The sequence below is a fragment of the Armigeres subalbatus genome, chromosome 3 (genome assembly GCF_024139115.2).
Source record: "Armigeres subalbatus isolate Guangzhou_Male chromosome 3, GZ_Asu_2, whole genome shotgun sequence".
Taxonomy (NCBI): domain Eukaryota; kingdom Metazoa; phylum Arthropoda; class Insecta; order Diptera; family Culicidae; genus Armigeres; species Armigeres subalbatus.
Window position 1 is genome coordinate 380,180,670 of NC_085141.1, and position 21,196 is coordinate 380,201,865.

A 21,196-nucleotide genomic window follows, 5' to 3' on the forward strand; every position below is an offset into this window, starting at 1 on the left:
CATATATTTTTTATTACCGCCATCAGGGGTGACAATGGGTCTGGGGGGTGAGAATGGGTCATCGCTTCCACCGACAGTCTGGAGGTCGTAGAGCAAAATCGTTCAAAAAGGTCTCTTATATTTTAGTCTTTTTGCCCTCAGATGCATTTAATCCAATCTACAAGCCTTCTAAGTGGTTGAAACAGTGACCCATTCTCACCCCCGACGACGGTACATCAAAATGATCGTTGAAAAATTTCAAAACTTTTGTCAGTTAGGTTTTGCAAAATTCGGTTCCTTTATGCCTCAAATTATCGGAGAGAGGTACTGAAAAGCGAAAATTTTAGTTGTACAATAGTTTAGTCACAGAGAAACAGACGTCTCACTTAGAACAAAATGCAATAAAAATCATCGTCACGAAAACATTACCGCCCAATGCTAAAAGCACTGTAGGTGGACAAGCGGCAACCAGATGGCGGTAGTGAGCAAACGTCAAAAACAAGCAAAACCGATAGATGCGCCATCGGTGGCCGATCGACCACCTACAAAAAATTGAATCCACCGTTGAAAAGATGAACGATGATACATGTGATGAGTGAGACGTCTGTTTCTCTGTGGTTTAGTATTTAGAGCTTAATTCAAATTTGGAAAATAGTAGGTCTACAATAGCAACCCTATAACCAGAGACCGGCGGAGTGAAAAACTGTCGAAATGGCAACGTATGAAAATGCATGAAATCGTGAAAATAATATTGGCAGCACTTGAACTTTTTGCTTGCTTCTTATGGAAGCAAAAAGTAAACAAGTCGAATTGGAACCGCTTTTGACGGTTCGATTGGAAACAAGATGGCGTCTTCGCCGATCTCTTATTCTAGTATTTCTAGTCTACAACATTTTCTACACACAAACAAAAATTCCATGATAACAACTACTATTTTGTAGACTACGCCATGTTTTTAAAACAAAACAACCACAAATTTTCAGTTAAATTAACCATGCATTCGGACAAATTCACCACTGATTCAGTTCATGTAACAACATTCCACCACGACCACAGTTGATTTTTACTGCGCGCATGGTAAACTCAAACGGGTTTGTTGTCTGCTGAAAATCGTCGGTGCGTATTCTTAAATTAACCCTCGGAATGGTAGTTTTGACCGCAACATTTTTTTGCGTGTACACACAAAAAAAAATCGTTGGTGAAAATAAAAGAAACGTTGGTAAAATTAAGAAAATTAGTTAGTGATTTTCAGTAGAAAGTATAACATTGTTAAAACTACAATTGCAAAAATGTCGCTTTAGTTTAAACTTTGACAAGAGCCAACCTTTCAAAATAACATTTTTCTCTCAAAATTAAATGTTTGTTTTACTTTTCAAAATAACATTTTCTTCTTAAAACTAAATGTGTATTATACATAAGAATCAACAGTGAAACTTTTAAAATTACAATTTTTGTACACTTTCAATTTCAATTAAATAAAAGCCAAAATAAATTTTCACATATTTATTTAAAAAAAAACATTATTTTGTTTCATCGTGTGTCAGCGATAACTGCCTCCATTGTTCCTGTTGTTGCGCATAAGCGAGGATGAATACGTTGGTGGTATTATGGCCGTGCTCGATATGCTTCGCATGCGCGGTGTCAGCTGGGTCCCGTTCGTTACTCGCCGGTCACTCCTTTACGATAGCCGCAGCACCGCATGCCAAACGGCGGACATAGCACTAGGTCGTTCTTTCGAAAGCTCTTTGATCTGAAACTGTCCTGCCACCTTCCGCGGTGTCCAAGTTGTTTTGCGCATGATGATAGCACGCATCCACTCGACTGGGATTACTGTTCCATCTGGTGATAGTGATAACCCTTGAAGCCGAGTTCCGAGCTGATGGTCATTCTCACTGTATCCACCCGGCTACGGTTACGTTCAGCAAATTCAGCTTCACCTTTCCGTCATACGAGACCCTGTCAACTGGGTTTTTCGTTGTGGAGGTTTGCCTTTCTTCATTGACCTGAAAATAAATAATCGTCATCAGGATATCGTTATCATTGATAAATTACAAGTTACAAACCTGCAGCAGGATATACATTCCGCAACCTAATCGACGACGGAACTGCTAGGAATGGTGACTATGACGAAATGTCGACCAGTACCTGATGACGTCTGTAGTCGGCCTTCGGTGGATACTCGCGCATCGGTTCGTAAAGGATTGTCCTATACAGTCGGCATGTTTTCCAGCGAGCTTTTATGGTGCACAAAGGATTTCAGAATTACAACACAAACTGTTTGCGTAATGCGTTCAATTTACGGGGTAAAGTTTGGCCACTTTTGGTTTACTTTTGCAACGGTTGATGCTTGCTGCCTTGGTTCGGCGTTGGCCATCAGAATACTGAAAAATTATAGGTATATATAATATTAAGCTGCTGTTCTCGCTGCTGTTCAATAATAATAATAAGTTTTTGATACCTACCGGATAAACAACGTGTTTTTCATCATTGGAACTGGTTCTTTGACGAGGTCCGCAGGCAATTCAGCAAAAATGATTCTTTTTCGCATGTTTTACTTTTTTACCGCGAAATTGAAACTGACAATTCAGTCAGTTGCCAGATGGAATAAATGTATCGCCAGTGTTGCCAAATTCCAAGAAGATTGGGAAACCATCTAAAAATTTCTAAACTATCACTAGAAAAATATCACTTTCAAAATTACAATATTCTGTTGAGAGAAAAACTGTTAAATTAAAAGTTTTGTTGTCGGAGTCATATTTTTATTATTCAAAATGACCAAAACTGAGCAACTTTCAAAATGAAACCGCAATGTTCTCAAAAACACAATTATTTTTTCTCTGTGTAGGAACATTTGTTGATAAATTCCAAAGAGATTGTCAGTTGAGATAAGCGAAATTCGTTCCCGATTCCGAGTTAAAGAGTATGAAAATAGCGCTCTACCGACCTTAAGGCCTCTAGTCCCAAGTAGAGGCCTGAATAAGAGAAACGCGGATAGAGAATATGATTCTGCCAACACTGCAGTCAATCTTCTTCATCAAAGACCAACACATGAAAAGAATGAAATGGTTTATGTAGATAAAATCTTACAAACCGCTATTCAATGTGTCCACATCACATAACAATAGAATCCAATAAACAATGAAATTTTATTTCGTAATCTATAAATGTCCTGCATTTTTTATTGCAAATTAATGTAAAATTAATTAAAATTTGTTAATTCAAAAATGGTATAAAATTGAATTTAGCCGTTTTCAGTATTTGAGCCAACATATTGGCTGTTTGACAGGTCTCCTGCTCGATTGGCTGCTGTTTTTTAACGGTTCGATTGGTGGCACATACCTATCCGCGTTTCTCTTATTCAGGCCTCTAGTCCCAAGTGGGGTGAAAAAAACATCCACCTGAGAGCCATGTGTGGGGACAATAGGTCAACATTTGTCCGTTTCGCTCGAGACTTTCGCTGGTAAATGAGATATTGTGGATTTTCATCGTCGGTTTCTGTTTGGCGTTAAGGTGAATCGCGTTGGAGTCCAGTTAAAAACTACATAGCGCTTTCAGGGGCACATCACTAGAAAAGTAAACGAAAGACAGAAGAGAAAAACAGTTTTTCACTTTTGCTCACTTGTAGTAAAAATGGTTTCCAGATGTGCTAATCGCCCACAAATTTATATTTGTGCTGCCATTTTTGGACTCAGTCGTAATTCATCTTAAAACCAGAAGCAAGCAAGCCGGCTGGTAGAATAATTCTGGCTGGAACTGCAATGTATGAAGGTTTATAAATAACTTATCTTGCAAGCATAGATCGTTTCGCAACAAAGACGATCAGTTCCATTACAAAATTTTCTTTGTTGGCAACGTAGTCATATATTTTTAGAGCTTAATGAGCAAGGCTGCAGAACGGTTTTCCACAAGAGTGACTGTTTTCATAGTAATTTTCATACAAACTTGAAATTGCGCGTTCTCAGTCTAGTTACATCCAAATTAGCTAAAAATTTAGGAGGGTTAATAAAACAGCAAATGTCATCGTTTAAGCATAGAGGAGCGAAAAAGTCAAAATTTGAATCACTCTAGTGCTCAACCACAGCATAATAGGCTATGGTTTGAGCCATATATCGTATCATTTTTAACATTATTTTCACTAGCCCAACTAAGTCCAGAAAATTTTCAACTCAATATTTTCTTAGTTTCATATCTGCCCATATTACAGCTGGGCTTATACTGACGAACACAAAGCCTTGCATCAAAATAGGATTACAAATTAATATTATATCTTCACAAAGCAATATCGATAAGTACGCAATTCTATCGGATCGTAACGCCTCTTAAGGCGACGCTCATACTGTTGCAAAGCACTCCATCCAATTAGTCTCCCTTTCACTCTCTCTTCATGTGCAGAGCAGAAGCAAATTGCTATTAAATCAAATTCCTCATTACATATCGCCGAAATGAACGACCGCTCAAGTCCTACAAAGGGACAGATTCCGAACCCATATTGATGCACCCTATGCAATATCAATAAACTACACACGTAAGCATGGATTGGAATTTGCTGGTCGGGCGCTTCCTTTGGCAGGTATTGCATAGTACGGCATAATTCAAACTTTGTCCTTTCACCTTCGCCGCCGTACAAGAAAGCGTAGCGGACAGAAGCAATAGTTTGTATCCTTCTTGGTAGACAAGCAGTAGCGTACTATCGTACATGCAGTGAATTACCCACACTCGGTTGAAGGACCTTTATTAAAACTTCCCAGAATCTGTTTATAATATATGCGCAACAATCTTGAGATATAGTCTCGTGCTTGCAATTAATGTCTTGTTGTTGAAGCCAGTTTCCAGAAACTGCCTTCCGATGTGTATACATAATGGAAAATTGGAATACTGGAAGGACTTAGAAGTGAGTGCAAGAAGCCATTGCCTTGGGTCAAGACGAACGAGTTACCAGAACATGTGTACAGTAATTATAAGCAAGCTCTTTCGTAGAATACAGTTACTTGAAGGGGTTCGGAATAGTCATGCGATGCACGTTGTGTGGTCGTTGCTGAAGCCCTGACAATAAAACTAAATTTTACGTTCTTAATTCAATTATAATTGTCTACTCTTCCATTTTCGATGCGTTCCATAATTCCATAAAACCAAAAATGAATCATGTTGAGATTCACTTCCTGCCAAAAAATATTTCTCCCCCTACTACTGGTTTTCACATTCACATAAATATGGCAACCCATTCCATAAAATGTGTGCAAACGTAGATCTTAAAAGCACCCAAAGCTCAAATGGAGTGGCTGCATCTGCATCGTTCCGGCTACCCTTCTCAAGCTCCCTCCAAAGTCATATACCCATCGAACGTTCTCCCTGATGTTTCGTAGCAAATGTGTAGAAACGTGCAGCACACACGTAAACGCCACATACATCACGTTCGACTAGCCGAGGAGAAACTTTAATGAAACTTTACTGCATAATGTAGAAATTTTCTCTGCTTCATCTCGTTTCGTTATAATTTAATTAATTACGCTCTCGTCCTCATTCCTGCAGAACGTAAAGCAGAGGATGCTGTTCACTCGTGCTTCCTACTCCCACTTACTGTACCCTTCGACAAGGCGCTTCCACATAGGTGTCATGTGACAGAACGGAATGCAATACGCCCACTCACATCGCACCGGCTCGGACCAGACCTGCCTCTGCCTTGCCTTGTTGACTAAATGCACATTCCTTTCCTTTCTTCTCACCCTCTCATGCAGGTCCGAGGCAACAAGCACAGTCTCATAATCCGGAATGTGACTCGCACCGATCTCGGAAACTACACCTGCCAAGCATCCAACAGCCTGGGCAAGGACCGTGGCAGCCTGAACCTGAGCGGTCTACCGACGGTTTGCTACTTTGATTCGGTATGTGGTTTTAATTAAAAGTGAATGCGCTCTACTGCGACCTCTTCGCCGCTATCTGAGCCGTATCAATCATGATGATCTTTTTTATTTCCTGCATGCATTTTTTATTGACACGCTCTCCAACAATTTGCCAACTTTCTTCATCACAGCCAACGCTGAGCGGTTACCGAGACCAATACAACATCTCCTGGACGGTACAGAGCTACTCGCCGATTGAAGAGTACCGTCTGTTCTACCGGTTGCAGTCCGCGTCCAAGAATCACCTCCTGCACACGGGCATCCACGACAAACCGCTGGACAACCACATCTACTCGCATTCTGGCTATGGGATGCACAGTTCCAGCGGGTACAACAACCACCACGGAAGCGAACAGTGGGAGAACGTCATCATTCCGGAGATGCTGGCCAACTACCACGGGCTGCACGGCGGCGGACTGTACTACAACAGCCCGTACAACTATCAGCCCGGTATCCGGCACCGGACGAGCTTCCAGCTGAAGAACCTCCAACCGGGCAGTAACTACGAGGCGCGTGTCCAGGCACGGAACGAACACGGCTGGAACCGGCTTTCGAGCATATTCCACTTCTCCACCCGGTCGGAAGGTGAGTAGGATGCGGGATTGGGATGGGTTCATCCATATGTTCACAAATATCTGACTGGGAAAAGAACTGATCGAACCGTTGCCAGGATTTCAAATTTATAGAAAAGCGTACTTTCTATGATTTCCTGCATCATAATTTTAGCATGATTGTGATTTACGGGTTTTCAATTTAATATTCTAAAAATATTTTTTTTGGTAAATATCTTGGCTGTTGAAATTTGTGGAAAAGAATCCATGTGTCTTGGAAGGACTCGAACCCTCAGCCTCCTACTCTCTAGATAGGAAAGATAACTCCTACACAACAAGACCACTTAAAGATCACGTTTGCGGAGAAGCACATGTAACGATTGGGCAAATCAATCATCCGAAGGATATTCAATTTGCAAAAAAGTGCTCACCGAGGTTCTGATGGCTTATTCGCAAATTTGACCTTTAAGCCAAAATATTTACCAAAAAATGATTTTCGTACGACCGAGTTGCCGAATAATATGCAATTAATCCTAAAAATATGTTTGAAGGTCATATGGCTACCACTACTGCTTCACACGCAGGAGGTCCCGTTATTTTGAATTTTGAGCGCAAAAAGAGAGAGCGCTATTTGGAATTTAAAGTATAAAAACGTTTGCGGACCTCGTTCATTGCCATAACTGAGGATATCCTACAACAAATGTACGCATGATTTGACATAAAATACTTCCGTTTTCCTTTTGCAAACAAAATATCACAAGTCAGTAAAAAAAGCTGCTTGGTGCTGTTTGGCTGAACCCCGACCATATATTCATGTCATCCAAGAAAACCTTGAAGTAAGGCCCTGAGATCACCACGCGTTATCAAAGATCTATATTCCTGTTTCAAAAGAAGCCCTGGGGCAATGCCTTAATATCTACACGCGTAACCAGAGATCTTTCGGCTTGTTTCAAAAGAGGTACATGTCCTTTGTGATACCTAGAATAGAATGCGTTCATTGCATGTGCTGATGATCATCCAAGAAAACCCTGGAGTAAGGCATTAGGGTCTACATGCGTAACCAGCATAAGCATTTCGTATTAGTGAAATCAAAGGAGTTTGTCTACTACCTGGATCCAATGACAACAAGAACTACTTGGAATGCAGACATATATCAAGAAGGGGTCACACAACATAATTTTTCAATAACTGTCTTCATTTTGGAGGTTGATCCACAGACCTTGAATCTATGAAGTTTGTAGACTACCTGGAACCAATGACAACATCAAGACCTACTTGGAACACAAACATATACCAAGAAAAGGTCACACAACTTGTTTATTCTTCAATAACTACATCCATTACGGAGGTGTATCCACAGATCTTGGCTCTATGAAGTTCGTACTTACTTGATACTTGATACTTGATGGGCTACAGCTCTTCGATGAACCTACGCCGAATGGAGTATTCTTCTCCACTGGACTCGATCCTGGGCCAATCGTTCCAGTCGCCCTAAACATTGAGCGCCCTTAGGTCCTCTTCAACTGCAAAAAGCCATCGTGTACGCGGCCTTCCACGAAGCCTGCGGCCTCTTCCGGGTTCTCTAATAAATATTATCTTCGCTTGACGTTCTTCCGGCATACGAACAACGTGACCAGCCCACCGTAGTCTGCCGTGTTGTATAAGCTTAATAATATCCAGCTCTTTATACACCTGGTACAATTCGTGATTCATGCGACGCCGCCAGATACCGTTCTCCTGTTTACCGCCGAGTATTGTCCGCAGCACCTTACGCTCAAACACTCCGAGAGCTCTCCGATCAGCCTCCTTTAACGTCCATGTCTCATGGCCGTATAAAGCCACCGGAAGAATCAGAGTAGTATACAGCGCGAGTTTTGTTTTCGTTTGCAGACTACGGGACTTAAGCTGGTTACGAAGTCCGTAATAAGCCCTATTTGCAGCTGCAATACGCCTTTTCATCTCGCGGGTAACATCATTATCGCACGTCACTAATGTTCCAAGATACACAAATTCTTCTACCACTTCAAATTTTTCACCATCCAGCGCCATTTCGCTACCACCACCACTAATGAACCCACGTTGATTGCCAGCGACCATGTACTTCGTTTTGCTGGTATTGATCGTGAGTCCAATCCTCGCTGTCTCCCTCTTAAAAGGCACAAAGGCCTCTTCCACGGCACGGCGATCAATTCCGATAATATCGATATCGTCCGCGAATCCCAGGAGCATATGCGATTTTGTGATAATGGTACCGCTTCTTTGCACACCAGCTCTCCTAATCGCTCCCTCGAGCGCTATATTGAACAGTAGATTCGAGAGTGCATCACCCTGCTTTAATCCATCTAAGGTAACAAATTACGTCGATATTTCATCCGCAACCCTTACACTTGATTTCGATCCGTCCAACGTTATACGAATCAGCCGTATCAGTTTCGCCGGAAAACCATGTTCAAGCATAATTTGCCATAATTCATTCCGTATCACTGAATCGTACGCCGCCTTGAAATCAATTAACAGATGATGTGTCTGCAAGTTGTACTCCCGGAATTTATCAAGGATTTGTCTCAGGGTAAAGTTCGTAGACTACCTGAAATCTATGGCAACCAGCCATAACTATTTGGAATGCAAACATATACCAAGTAGGGGTCACAATATTTGTTTAATTTTTGAATCACTGCCTCCATTACGGAGTTTGTTCTACAGACTTTGACTCTATGGAGTTATACTTGCAACGCAATCATATGCCAAGAAGGGGTTACACAACTTGTTTATTTTTCAATAACTGCCTCCATTACGGAGGTTGATCCACAGATCATGACTCTATGTAGACCTGTGGGCCGATTGAAATTTTAAAAGCGACGGTGTAATAGAACATTTTAAGCCAGCGACGGCGGCGTCACGCCTCCAGGAATTCCTCTGGAAGTTCCTCCAGGAATTCCTCCGGAAGTTCCTCCAGGAATTCCTCCGGAAGTTCCTCCAGGAATTCCTCCGGAAGTTCCTCCAGGAATTCCTCCGGAAGTTCCTCCGGAAGTTCTTCCGGAAGTTCCTCCGGAAGTTCCTCCAGGAATTCCTCCGGAAGTTCCTCCAGAAAGTTCCTCCAGGAATTCCTTCGGAAGTTCCTCCAGGAAGTTCCTCCGGAAGTTCCTCCGGAAGTTCCTCCAGGAAGTTCCTCCGGAAGTTCCTCCAGGAAGTTCCTCCGGAAGTTCCTCCAGGAAGTTCCTCCGGAAGTTCCTCCAGGAAGTTCCTCCGGAAGTTCCTCCAGGAAGTTCCTCCGGAAGTTCCTCCAGGAAGTTCCTCCGGAAGTTCCTCCAGGAAGTTCCTCCAGGAAGTTCCTCCAGGAAGTTCCTCCAGGAAGTTCCTCCAGGAAGTTCCTCCAGGAAGTTCCTCCAGGAAGTTCCTCCAGGAAGTTCCTCCAGGAAGTTCCTCCGGAAGTTCCTCCAGGAAGTTCCTCCGGAAGTTCCTCCAGGAAGTTCCTCCGGAAGTTTCTCCAGGAAGTTCCTCCGGAAGTTCCTCCAGGAAGTTCCTCCAGGAAGTTCCTCCAGGAAGTTCCTCCAGGAAGTTCCTCCGGAAGTTCCTCCAGGAAGTTCCTCCGGAAGTTCCTCCAGGAAGTTCCTCCGGAAGTTCCTCCAGGAAGTTCCTCCAGGAAGTTCCTCCGGAAGTTCCTCCAGGAAGTTCCTCCGGAAGTTCCTCCAGGAAGTTCCTCCGGAAGTTCCTCCAGGAAGTTCCTCCAGGAAGTTCCTCCGGAAGTTCCTCCAGGAAGTTCCTCTGGAAGTTCCTCCGGAAGTTCCTCCAGGAAGTTCCTCCGGAAGTTCCTCCAGGAAGTTCCTCCGAAAGTTCCTCCGGAAGTTCCTCCGGAAGTTCCTCCAGGAAGTTCCTCCGGAAGTTTCTCCAGGAAGTTCCTCCGGAAGTTTCTCCAGGAAGTTCCTCCGGAAGTTTCTCCAGGAAGTTCCTCCGGAAGTTCCTCCAGGAAGTTCCTCCAGGAAGTTCCTCCGGAAGTTCCTCCAGGAAGTTCCTCCGGAAGTTCCTCCAGGAAGTTCCTCCGGAAGTTCCTCCAGGAAGTTCCTCCGGAAGTTCCTCCAGGAAGTTCCTCCGGAAGTTCCTCCAGGAAGTTCCTCCGGAAGTTCCTCCAGGAAGTTCCTCCGAAAGTTCCTCCAGGAAGTTCCTCCGGAAGTTCCTCCAGGAAGTTCCTCCGGAAGTTCCTCCAGGAAGTTCCTTCGGAAGTTCCTCCAGGAAGTTCCTCCGGAAGTTCCTCCAGGAAGTTCCTCCGGAAGTTCCTCCAGGAAGTTCCTCCGGAAGTTCCTCCAGGAAGTTCCTCCGGAAGTTCCTCCAGGAAGTTCCTCCGGAAGTTCCTCCAGGAAGTTCCTCCGGAAGTTCCTCCAGGAAGTTCCTCCGGAAGTTCCTCCAGGAAGTTCCTCCGGAAGTTCCTCCAGGAAGTTCCTCCGGAAGTTCCTCCAGGAAGTTCCTCCAGGCAGTTCCTCCGGAAGTTCCTCCAGGAAGTTCCTCCGGAAGTTCCTCCAGGAAGTTCCTCCGGAAGTTCCTCCAGGAAGTTCCTCCGGAAGTTCCTCCAGGAAGTTCCTCCGGAAGTTCCTCCAGGAAGTTCCTCCGGAAGTTCCTCCAGGAAGTTCCTCCGGAAGTTCCTCCAGGAAGTTCCTCCGGAAGTTCCTCCAGGAAGTTCCTCCGGAAGTTCCTCCAGGAAGTTCCTCCGGAAGTTCCTCCAGGAAGTTCCTCCGGAAGTTCCTCCAGGAAGTTCCTCCGGAAGTTCCTCCAGGAAGTTCCTCCGGAAGTTCCTCCGGAAGTTCCTCCGGAAGTTCCTCCGGAAGTTCCTCCGGAAGTTCCTCCGGAAGTTCCTCCGGAAGTTTCTCCAGGAAGTTCCTCCGGAAGTTCCTCCGGAAGTTCCTCCAGGAAGTTCCTCCGGAAGTTCCTCCAGGAAGTTCCTCCAGGAAGTTCCTCCAGGAAGTTCCTCCAGAAAGTTCCTCCAGGAAGTTCCTCCAGGAAGTTCCTCCAGGAAGTTCCTCCAGGAAGTTCCTCCAGGAAGTTCCTCCAGGAAGTTCCTCCAGGAAGTTCCTCCAGGAAGTTCCTCCAGGAAGTTCCTCCAGGAAGTTCCTCCAGGAAGTTCCTCCGGAAGTTCCTCCAGGAAGTTCCTCCGGAAGTTCCTCCAGGAAGTTCCTCCGGAAGTTCCTCCAGGAAGTTCCTCCGGAAGTTCCTCCAGGAAGTTCCTCCAGGAAGTTCCTCCAGGAAGTTCCTCCGGAAGTTCCTCCAGGAAGTTCCTCCGGAAGTTCCTCCAGGAAGTTCCTCTGGAAGTTCCTCCAGGAAGTTCCTCCGGAAGTTCCTCCAGGAAGTTCCTCCGGAAGTTCCTCCAGGAAGTTCCTTCGGAAGTTCCTCCAGGAAGTTCCTTCGGAAGTTCCTCCAGGAAGTTCCTTCGGAAGTTCCTCCAGGAAGTTCCTTCGGAAGTTCCTCCGGAAGTTCCTCCCGGAAGTTCCTCCGAAAGTTCCTCCAGGAAGTTCCTCCAGGAAGTTCCTCCAGGAAGTTCCTCCAGGAAGTTCCTCCGGAAGTTCCTCCAGGAAGTTCCTCCGGAAGTTCCTCCAGGAAGTTTCTCCGGAAGTTCCTCCAGGAAGTTCCTCCGGAAGTTCCTCCACGAAGTTCCTCCGGAAGTTCCTCCAGGAAGTTCCTCCGGAAGTTCCTCCAGGAAGTTCCTCCGGAACTTCCTCCAGGAAGTTCCTCCGGAAGTTCCTCCAGGAAGTTCCTCCGGAAGTTCCTCCAGGAAGTTCCTCCGGAAGTTCCTCCAGGAAGTTCCTCCGGAAGTTCCTCCAGGAAGTTCCTCCGGAAGTTCCTCCAGGAAGTTCCTCCGGAAGTTCCTCCAAGAAGTTCCTCCGGAAGTTCCTCCAGGAAGTTCCTCCGGAAGTTCCTCCAGGAAGTTCCTCCGGAAGTTCCTCCAGGAAGTTCCTCCAGGAAGTTCCTCCGGAAGTTCCTCCAGGAAGTTCCTCCGGAAGTTCCTCCAGGAAGTTCCTCCGGAAGTTCCTCCAGGAAGTTCCTCCGGAAGTTCCTCCAGGAAGTTCCTCCGGAAGTTCCTCCAGGAAGTTCCTCCGGAAGTTCCTCCGGAAGTTCCTCCAGGAAGTTCCTCCGGAAGTTCCTCCAGGAAGTTCCTCCGGAAGTTCCTCCAGGAAGTTCCTCCGGAAGTTCCTCCAGGAAGTTCCTCCGGAAGTTCCTCCAGGAAGTTCCTCCGGAAGTTCCTCCAGGAAGTTCCTCCGGAAGTTCCTCCAGGAAGTTCCTCCGGAAGTTCCTCCAGGAAGTTCCTCCGGAAGTTCCTCCAGGAAGTTCCTCCGGAAGTTCCTCCAGGAAGTTCCTCCGGAAGTTCCTCCAGGAAGTTCCTCCGGAAGTTCCTCCAGGAAGTTCCTCCGGAAGTTCCTCCAGGAAGTTCCTCCGGAAGTTCCTCCAGAAAGTTCCTCCGGAAGTTCCTCCAGGAAGTTCCTCCGGAAGTTCCTCCAGGAAGTTCCTCCGGAAGTTCCTCCAGGAAGTTCCTTCGGAAGTTCCTCCAGGAAGTTCCTCCGGAAGTTCCTCCAGGAAGTTCCTCCAGGAAGTTCCTTCGGAAGTTCCTCCAGGACGTTCCTCCGGGCAGTTCCTCCAGGAAGTTCTTCCGGAAGTTCCTCCAGGAAGTTCCTCCAGGAAGTTCCTCCAGGAAGTTCCTCCAGGAAGTTCCTCCAGGAAGTTCCTCCAGGAAGTTCCTCCAGGAAGTTCCTCCAGGAAGTTCCTCCAGGAAGTTCCTCCAGGAAGTTCCTCCAGGAAGTTTCTCCAGGAAGATCCTCCGGAAGTTCCTCCAGGAAGTTCCTCCAGGAAGTTCCTCCAGGAAGTTCCTCCAGGAAGTTTCTCCAGGAAGTTTCTCCGGAAGTTCCTCCAGGAAGTTCCTCCGGAAGTTCCTTCAGGAAGTTCCTCCGGAAGTTCCTCCAGGAAGTTCCTCCGGAAGTTCCTCCAGGAAGTTCCTCCGGAAGTTCCTCCAGGAAGTTCCTCCGGAAGTTCCTCCAGGAAGTTCCTCCGGAAGTTCCTCCAGGAAGTTCCTCCGGAAGTTCCTCCAGGAAGTTCCTCCGGAAGTTCCTCCAGGAAGTTCCTCCGGAAGTTCCTCCAGGAAGTTCCTCCGGAAGTTCCTCCAGGAAGTTCCTCCGGAAGTTCCTCCAGGAAGTTCCTCCGGAAGTTCCTCCAGGAAGTTCCTCCGAAAGTTCCTCCAGGAAGTTCCTCCGGATGTTCCTAAGTTCCTCCAGGAATTCCTCAGGAAGTTCCTCCAGGAATTCCTCAGGAAGTTCCTCCAGGAAGTTCCTCCAGGAAGTTCCTCCGGATGTTCCTAAGTTCCTCCAGGAATTCCTCCGGAAGTTTCTCTAACAACTCCTCTGGAAGTTCTTCCAGGAATTCCTCCGGAAGTTCCTCCAATAATTTCTCCAAAAATTCCTCCGGGAATTCCTCCACGAATGCTGCCAGGAATCCCTCCGGAAGCTCCTCCAAGAAGTTCCTCCGAAAGTTCCTCCAGGAAGTTCTTCCGGAAGTTCCTCCAGGAAGTTCTTCCGGAAGTTCCTCCAGGAAGTTCCTCCAGGAAGTTCCTCCGGAAGTTCCTCCAGGAAGTTCCTCCGGAAGTTCCTCCAGGAAGTTCCTCCGGAAGTTCCTCCAGGAAGTTCCTCCGGAAGTTCCTCCAGGAAGTTCCTCCGGAAGTTCCTCCAGGAAGTTCCTCCGGAAGTTCCTCCAGGAAGTTCCTCCGGAAGTTCCTCCAGGAAGTTCCTCCGGAAGTTCCTCCAGGAAGTTCCTCCGGAAGTTCCTCCGGAAGTTCCTCCAGGAAGTTCCTCCAGGAAGTTCCTCCGGAAGTTCCTCCAGGAAGTTCCTCCGGAAGTTCCTCCAGGAAGTTCCTCCGGAAGTTCCTCCAGGAAGTTCCTCCAGGAAGTTCCTCCGGAAGTTCCTCCAGGAAGTTCCTCCGGAAGTTCCTCCAGGAAGTTCCTCCGGAAGTTCCTCCAGGAAGTTCCTCCGGAAGTTCCTCCAGGAAGTTCCTCCGGAAGTTCCTCCAGGAAGTTCCTCCGGAAGTTCCTCCAGGAAGTTCCTCCGGAAGTTCCTCCAGGAAGTTCCTCCGGAAGTTCCTCCAGGAAGTTCCTTCAGGAAGTTCCTCCAGGAAGCTCCTCCAGGAAGCTCCTCCAGGAAGTTCCTTCAGGAAGTTCCTCCAGGAATTCCTGCGGAAGTTTCTCTAGCAACTCCTCTGGAAGTTCTTCCAGGAATTCCTCCGGAAGTTCCTCCAGGGATTCCTCCGGAGTTTGCTTCAGAAATTCTTCCGTAAGTTGCTCCAAGAATTCCTCCGTAAGTTCCTTCAAGAATTCCTCCGGAAGTTCCTTCAGGATTTCCTCCGGAAGTTCCTCCAGGAATTGCTCCGAAAGTTTCTCTAGCAGTTTCTCAAGAAGTTCCTCCAGGAATTCCTCTGGAAGTTCCTCCAGGAATTCCTCTGGAAGTTCCTCCAGGAATTTCTCTTGAAGTTCCTCCAGGAATTTCTCCGGAAGTTCCTCCAAGAATTCTTTAGGAAGGTCCTCCAGGAATTCCTCCGGAAGCTCCTCCAGGAATTCCTCCGGATTCCTTCAGGAATTCTTCTGGAAGTTCCTCCAGTAATTCCTCCGAAAGTTCCTCCAAGACTTCTTATGAAAGCTCCTGCAGGAATTTTGTTCAGAAGCTCCTCAAAAAGTTCAATCAAAAGTTAATCCATGATTTCCACCAGAAATTCATCCAAGATTTCCTCCGTAAGTTTGTTCAGGAACTCCTTCAATGAAATGTCGTAAAATCAACCCATGCATCGATTTAGTACACGACTTTAATACAGCAAATGGAACACACCTTTGATAGCGAGAATGCAAGTTATGACGCAAAGCGCCAATAATACTTTAGTTAGTATTTATGTAAGCGTATATGCCATCAAATATAACTTTCTTGCAATCTAAAAAGCGCAAGGTGTGAAGCCTACGGAAACATCCTTCGATTGCAGTAAAATTGCAATAATGTTGCAACATACTACAGCGAAAACAAAAATAAAATAAAAGAATAAAACTGAATTTGATTCATGGATCTTGTGATTGATAGTCTTTCACTCTACCATAGCACCATTCAACACTTCGAAGGGACTACATGTTGACCCACCATAAAATAAAACCGATTATGTTGTTTTGTACTCGGGTTTCCTGTTACTTGCTTGCACCATCGCCGGAATAAATTGTGAGTTGCCAAAACGTTGAACGATGCTAAATAAAACATGAAGATATACTCAACTTATCTGTAACTTAATTTAAACAAACAATTCAATTTTGAAAGACGCATTGAAGTAAAATGGTAAAAAAAATATGCAACTTAACGATTTTGTCTCGTGTCTTATTGCAACATGCAGCCGCAGTATTCTTTGGTTGTTTGTATCCAAATGCCAAACGCGTACTGCATTACAATGTTAATGAAAAATTGATCATAATTCGAACGTTTTTGACATCTTGATGCAACTTTTTCGTGCTTTTATGTACATGAAACTGAATAGAAACAAGGTGCTTTTTGGAAGATGTTGCCTGTGCTGCTTGGGTCAGGGCATTTTATTTGGGGAATATTCACGCATTATACAGATAAAAAAATCTGTAAAAAAACATCATTGTATTTTTATATATTATACATGGTTTATAAAACATGCACTCTTTTACATATCGTGGCACATTGTCGAAATAAGAATCTAAACCATAACCATGTAATAAAGGCGAAGAAATAAAGGAAAAAAGTGAATTTAAAAAGCAGCTGTAACCATTTCACTCTTTCATCGGCCGAAAGCTCTAATGGCTATCACATTGACCAGCGGATTCAGATCAGTTAAAAATTCATCGTACCTACCACAATTTATTTTGTCCAATATGTACTTACTTACCATAAATTTTATTTTATTTTGTTACTATTTTTCTTAAGACTTCTTTTTTTTCGATCACATCACTTCCACTCACTTAGACAAACAACAGGATTTCTCAAAACAAGACTCTTCAATTTTTTTCCTTCAATATAATAAAAATTCGTCAGGATCGCCAAATGTGGAGTTAAATTGCAGTGCAAGCCTCTTAGAACACCTTACGTTATGACGCGTCATTGATAGTTTGCTACATGTGACTGACAACACATTGTCCGAGTGCTTTGATTGCTAATAATGTGATTATCAGTTGAGGTTCGTATTAGGCCTACTTCGATAGTCCCGAAACTATTTAATATCTACTTGATATAGTAAACAGCGTGTGCGATTTCTCTGCCACACCGTTTGTTCCTCGTTTTCTCCATTTGGATTTGATGTTTCATATGAGACTAATATGCGATCATAGGCAGTATACCTAATAATTAATGCGAAGAACCATGCTGTAACGAATATGAAGAATTTAATCGCAAAAGTGATGCGCTTTTATTTGAATAGAAAATTGAACTACCATGCGTCTCCATCTGTTCGAATACATGGTGCGCATTTTTAAGCACTGTGCCTCCACTGCCCCGTTGAAAGGCTCCTATCTCCTGGAAAACATTATTGGTGTATCCCCAGTAACATATTAGATTGTCGACATCACTCGGTATCGTCATCATTTGCACAAAATATATACAAAACCTTCTACAAATTAAAAAGAAAAACATACAAGCGACGAACCCCTCGATCGGATCATCTCTATTTCATAACCAAATAATTTCAAAATTTTCCAAAGCGAGAGTTCTTTTTACTGTGTGGAACAAAATGACCTTGACAGTTCGTATCCTTTTTTTATACAACGACGTGGAAGAAAATAACGCTCGTTTATAACAATTATCCATTCGTTAAGAAATTCGTATACTTCATATATTTTTCTTTGTGGAGGAGACAGTAGAATTATCTTAAACTAAGCTAACACACAGAGCTAATTTTGAAATCGGATTATATCCTTCAATTTTTCGTTTCGATTTTTTTTCTAACTCACAACATGTTTATTTCAATAATCCTAATTCTCATTTCACTATCACTTTTTCTCCCCCCACAGACATGGAGCTGGAACCGTCTGCCCAGCCAGCCGTCCACGGTGCCGGTCTGCTCGACAAGGGTCTGCTGGGTCTCGGCAGCAACGACGCGACAGCGCCTTATTTTCATAAATCATCGACTTGCGGCGCACTGCTGCTAGTTTTGCTCGTTCTGGCCTTCCGGATGGTGGCGTCGCAGCAACTGCTACCCCCATTAACTGGCGGCTTATCGGCATGATTTGCATTGTTTCCGTTTTCCATTCCAATGAATCACTAGGCGATCTACGCACCTAATTAAGGCTAAGGATAGCAGCAAACTCGTTTTTTCCCGAAATAAGAAATGACCAGCACCACCACCATTCACCTAATCCAGCCACACTGCTTCGCCGTCATCGATATCGCCGGATCGCCGTTGCCATATAGTCTAAGACGTACACCAACGTTTATGCCGGAATTATCGAGCCAAAGATAAGCGATACGATGTTTTGATTGGGGAAAACCGCCAACGATTGCACATTAAGTCATTTTATCTACCCTTTAGTCTACTTTTCCACTCGTGGACCATTCATACCACTCACACCTTTATCAGAATCTCTGGCTCACACCGATAAAGCGATTTGATATTTATCTCCAACGATTTTGAGGTTAGATTTTCCCGATCAAGCAGCCATATATTTTGTACCAAAGAAGTAGGTAAAATTGTGAGAGAAAGAAAGAAGAAACATGAGACTTTAATGATGAGAAGAAATTAGAAAGACGATTAGCTCTGAAAAAACAAAAAAACATATTTATTACGTAGGAAAATAGAGGAAAACATTTATTTTGAACACTTTGAAAGAAAAAAAAACACTTGTGTAGTGTGTGTGAACAAATACACATATTGACGTGTAAAGGGAAAAGATGGAAAATTCTTTATACGATTGGTCCAGTGTTAAAGCTTCATCTTAATTTTTGAAACGCGATGTCAATAGGAGATCACAACTATTCCAAGATTACATAGATTTAAGTTCAAATAGTTTAAGCCTGCACAACTTATTATTCCTCATATATAAAGTTCCAAGCAAGGATTATCATTCCGAATAGAGAGCGAACAAATCTATGTTTTTGAAAGCGATTCATTGAATGATAATAATTAAGAAGTATAGAAATCCACTCATAAACATAAGCTAAGTATAAAATATATCTGAGTAAGATAAATGAATGGAAATCATGAAAAATGAGCGAAACTTAAACAATAGGCCTTTCTAATCACCAAAGTAAACATCAAACCATGTTATGAAAAACAGGCATAACGCACCAAACATCAAAAAATAGATCGCTTGTTAAAAAAAATCTGTATGTATAAAGAGCCAGTTTTAAACTCAAAGACAAAATCAACTATTTTACCGCCGATTAGACACGAATTGATATTTTCTGTACATAGCGAATGTCACCTGAACATATGAAAACGTTGAGGTATCACCAGTAACGAACAAAATATCATCAAACCGTCAAAACAAAAACAATTTGTTGAGTGCAATGCCAAAACTTCACTATAAAGATGTAATTAAATTAATCCACACAGTGAATAAACGCATCGCTTGACAAATGTCGAACAAGAAAAAAACAAACGTAAATATTACAGATTTCATTGGTTTGTTTTGTGGGACCATATTAAAAGAAAACATAATAAACTGATGTGAAACAACCGAACAAGCATCCCGAAAAAAAACCAAAAAAAAATGGTCTTGAACAACCATTTCCAGTACTGACACGCACCTACTCGGCTCTCGCACACTTTTTCGAATCCCTATGCAATGTTTGCAGTTGGTTAAAACACACTTGCAATACAAATTGACAATTGATGAATAATTACTGCTTGTGTTCTTCGTCAATGAATGAAACATGCAAAAACAACATCGAGGGCAGTAATTATTGAAATCTGGATTCTGAATCACAAATTATTCTACCATCAGGCAGCAAGTACGAAACAATTAAATTATTTGGTTTTCCATATAGCGCTGGAATCAAGTCATTCGGCTCTTCCCACAACGCTTTCTTGCTGTCACTTTCCACTCTCATATCAACTATTTATCGAGGACAGCGAAATCGAAAACACACTCTGCAATCGGCAAAGTGAACATCATAATGAAGTAATAAAGCGAAGAGAGGAGTATAACATTTTAAAACAAAAACCCAATATCGAAAACATGTACGCTTCACGAGAAAATGATCCGAAATCCCTGGATTCAGCGTTCGCGTGCATGCCAATCGACATTATTTCTGGATAACGCAAAAAAAAACAAATTGATTTCATTTCGAATGCTCGATGCTGTTTGCCAGCCCTGACAAGGACAACTGATACCCGAGGAACGCACCCCCTCGTTCCCATTATTGTTTTCCATTCTCAACCCAGTAATCTTCGCAAACTTTTTAACACAATACCGTTCATTCCCGAAATCATGCACCGAAACGGCAATAATCCACGAATTATAAAACGAAAAACAAAACAAATGAGGACAGCCAACGTTTAAAAAAGCTGGATGCGATTATATTTTTTTTTACATCTGTTTACTCAGAATTTTCCAGCCGATATTCAGATGAACGATAGCGAGAGAAGGGCAAACAACAGCAACAATGCACGTGTGTACATAAGCGGAAAACAATTATTCTGCCACCTGTTTCGTCCTTGTCCAATGCACTACTCATGGATGAAGATCATAGCCGAAACACAGATGTGAAAAATTTGGAACAAGAAAACACACAGAACAACAAATTACCATTTATGGCTTTAGGAACAAAAATAAAAGACAAAAGATGATTATGTAGTAGATATTGGTTAAGTGGAACGAACAAGGCATCACAGAAGTCAGAACAAAGATAGTTTAAGAAAGAGATCATTGCTATCTTATTGAGCCTAAAAGTATAAGTCGTAAAAAAAGGATGAAGGAAAACAGAAAGTATTGTAAAATATATATTAAAGAAGGTGATTAATACAAGAAAATGTGGAATAAATAATACACTGGAGTTTTTTTTCCGAAAGAATGTCCCTTTTGTTAGCTCGAGCCACCACGCGTACGGAGCAATTGAACATTGTTCAGCAGCCATCCGTGGCTCAGCAATAAGAACCAAGCAGATCACGCTTTAAGTGACTGGGATGACTCCACAGAAGCATTGGAGTATTCCTCCAATCCATATAGGAGTGATAGTATACCGACTCCTTTTCACGAGAACCGATACATACTTCGGTACTAGAAGTGTTAGTACCGGTTCCGAAAAATTTCCTAGATTTTTTTCACTAGACAAGAATAACAACTCTAATTGATTGTAGAACAAACAATTATTTATTAAGTATCGTGGAGCATCAAATCCGTACACTTAAGCAACTAAGTATATGGAAAAGTTGCTGAAATATAGAAATCGAATGCAAATGAAACGTTTGTCATTGACACTGGAGCATGAAGGCTTCTACTATTGAAGTGTTTCACATCACATTTATCCAGATTTCCGCGAGCGGTAATGGCCGCCAGCTTGCCTGCGGGTCAGTCTCTGATTTGACGTTTCTGGAGGTCAACCGCACCCACCGCTCCGAGAATTTTGACCAATGTTGCACATAAGAAGGTGCTGATTCAGTGAATTCAAGCCTTCTTATATACCACATTGATCAAAATTCTTGAATGGTGGGTGCAGTTGACCTCCAGAAACGTCAAATCAGAGACTAACCCGCAGGCAAGCTGGCGGCCATTACCGCTCGCGGAAAACTGGATACATTAAAAACTACGA

General features: G+C 43.5%; 1 protein-coding gene and 1 long non-coding RNA gene across 2 annotated transcripts in view; one reads left to right on the forward strand and one right to left on the reverse strand.

Annotated features, from left to right (window-relative positions):
* The window catches only part of LOC134226625 (neuronal growth regulator 1-like), a 636,981-nt gene extending 616,550 nt beyond the window's left edge, over positions 1-20,431 (forward strand). Inside the window, exons 6-8 of the mRNA XM_062707512.1 lie at positions 5,715-5,861; positions 6,011-6,464; positions 17,458-20,431. Of these exons, the coding sequence (XP_062563496.1) occupies positions 5,715-5,861; positions 6,011-6,464; positions 17,458-17,672 (816 nt within the window). The 3' untranslated portion in view covers positions 17,673-20,431. The remainder of the gene's footprint in view (positions 1-5,714; positions 5,862-6,010; positions 6,465-17,457) is intronic.
* LOC134223752 (uncharacterized) lies at positions 1,223-2,724 on the reverse strand. Its single transcript, XR_009982705.1, has 3 exons — positions 2,442-2,724; positions 2,043-2,360; positions 1,223-1,982 (listed from the first exon to the last, which is right to left on the reverse strand). It is a non-coding gene; the product is annotated as an uncharacterized LOC134223752 (long non-coding RNA).
* Positions 20,432-21,196: the final 765 nt, after the last annotated feature.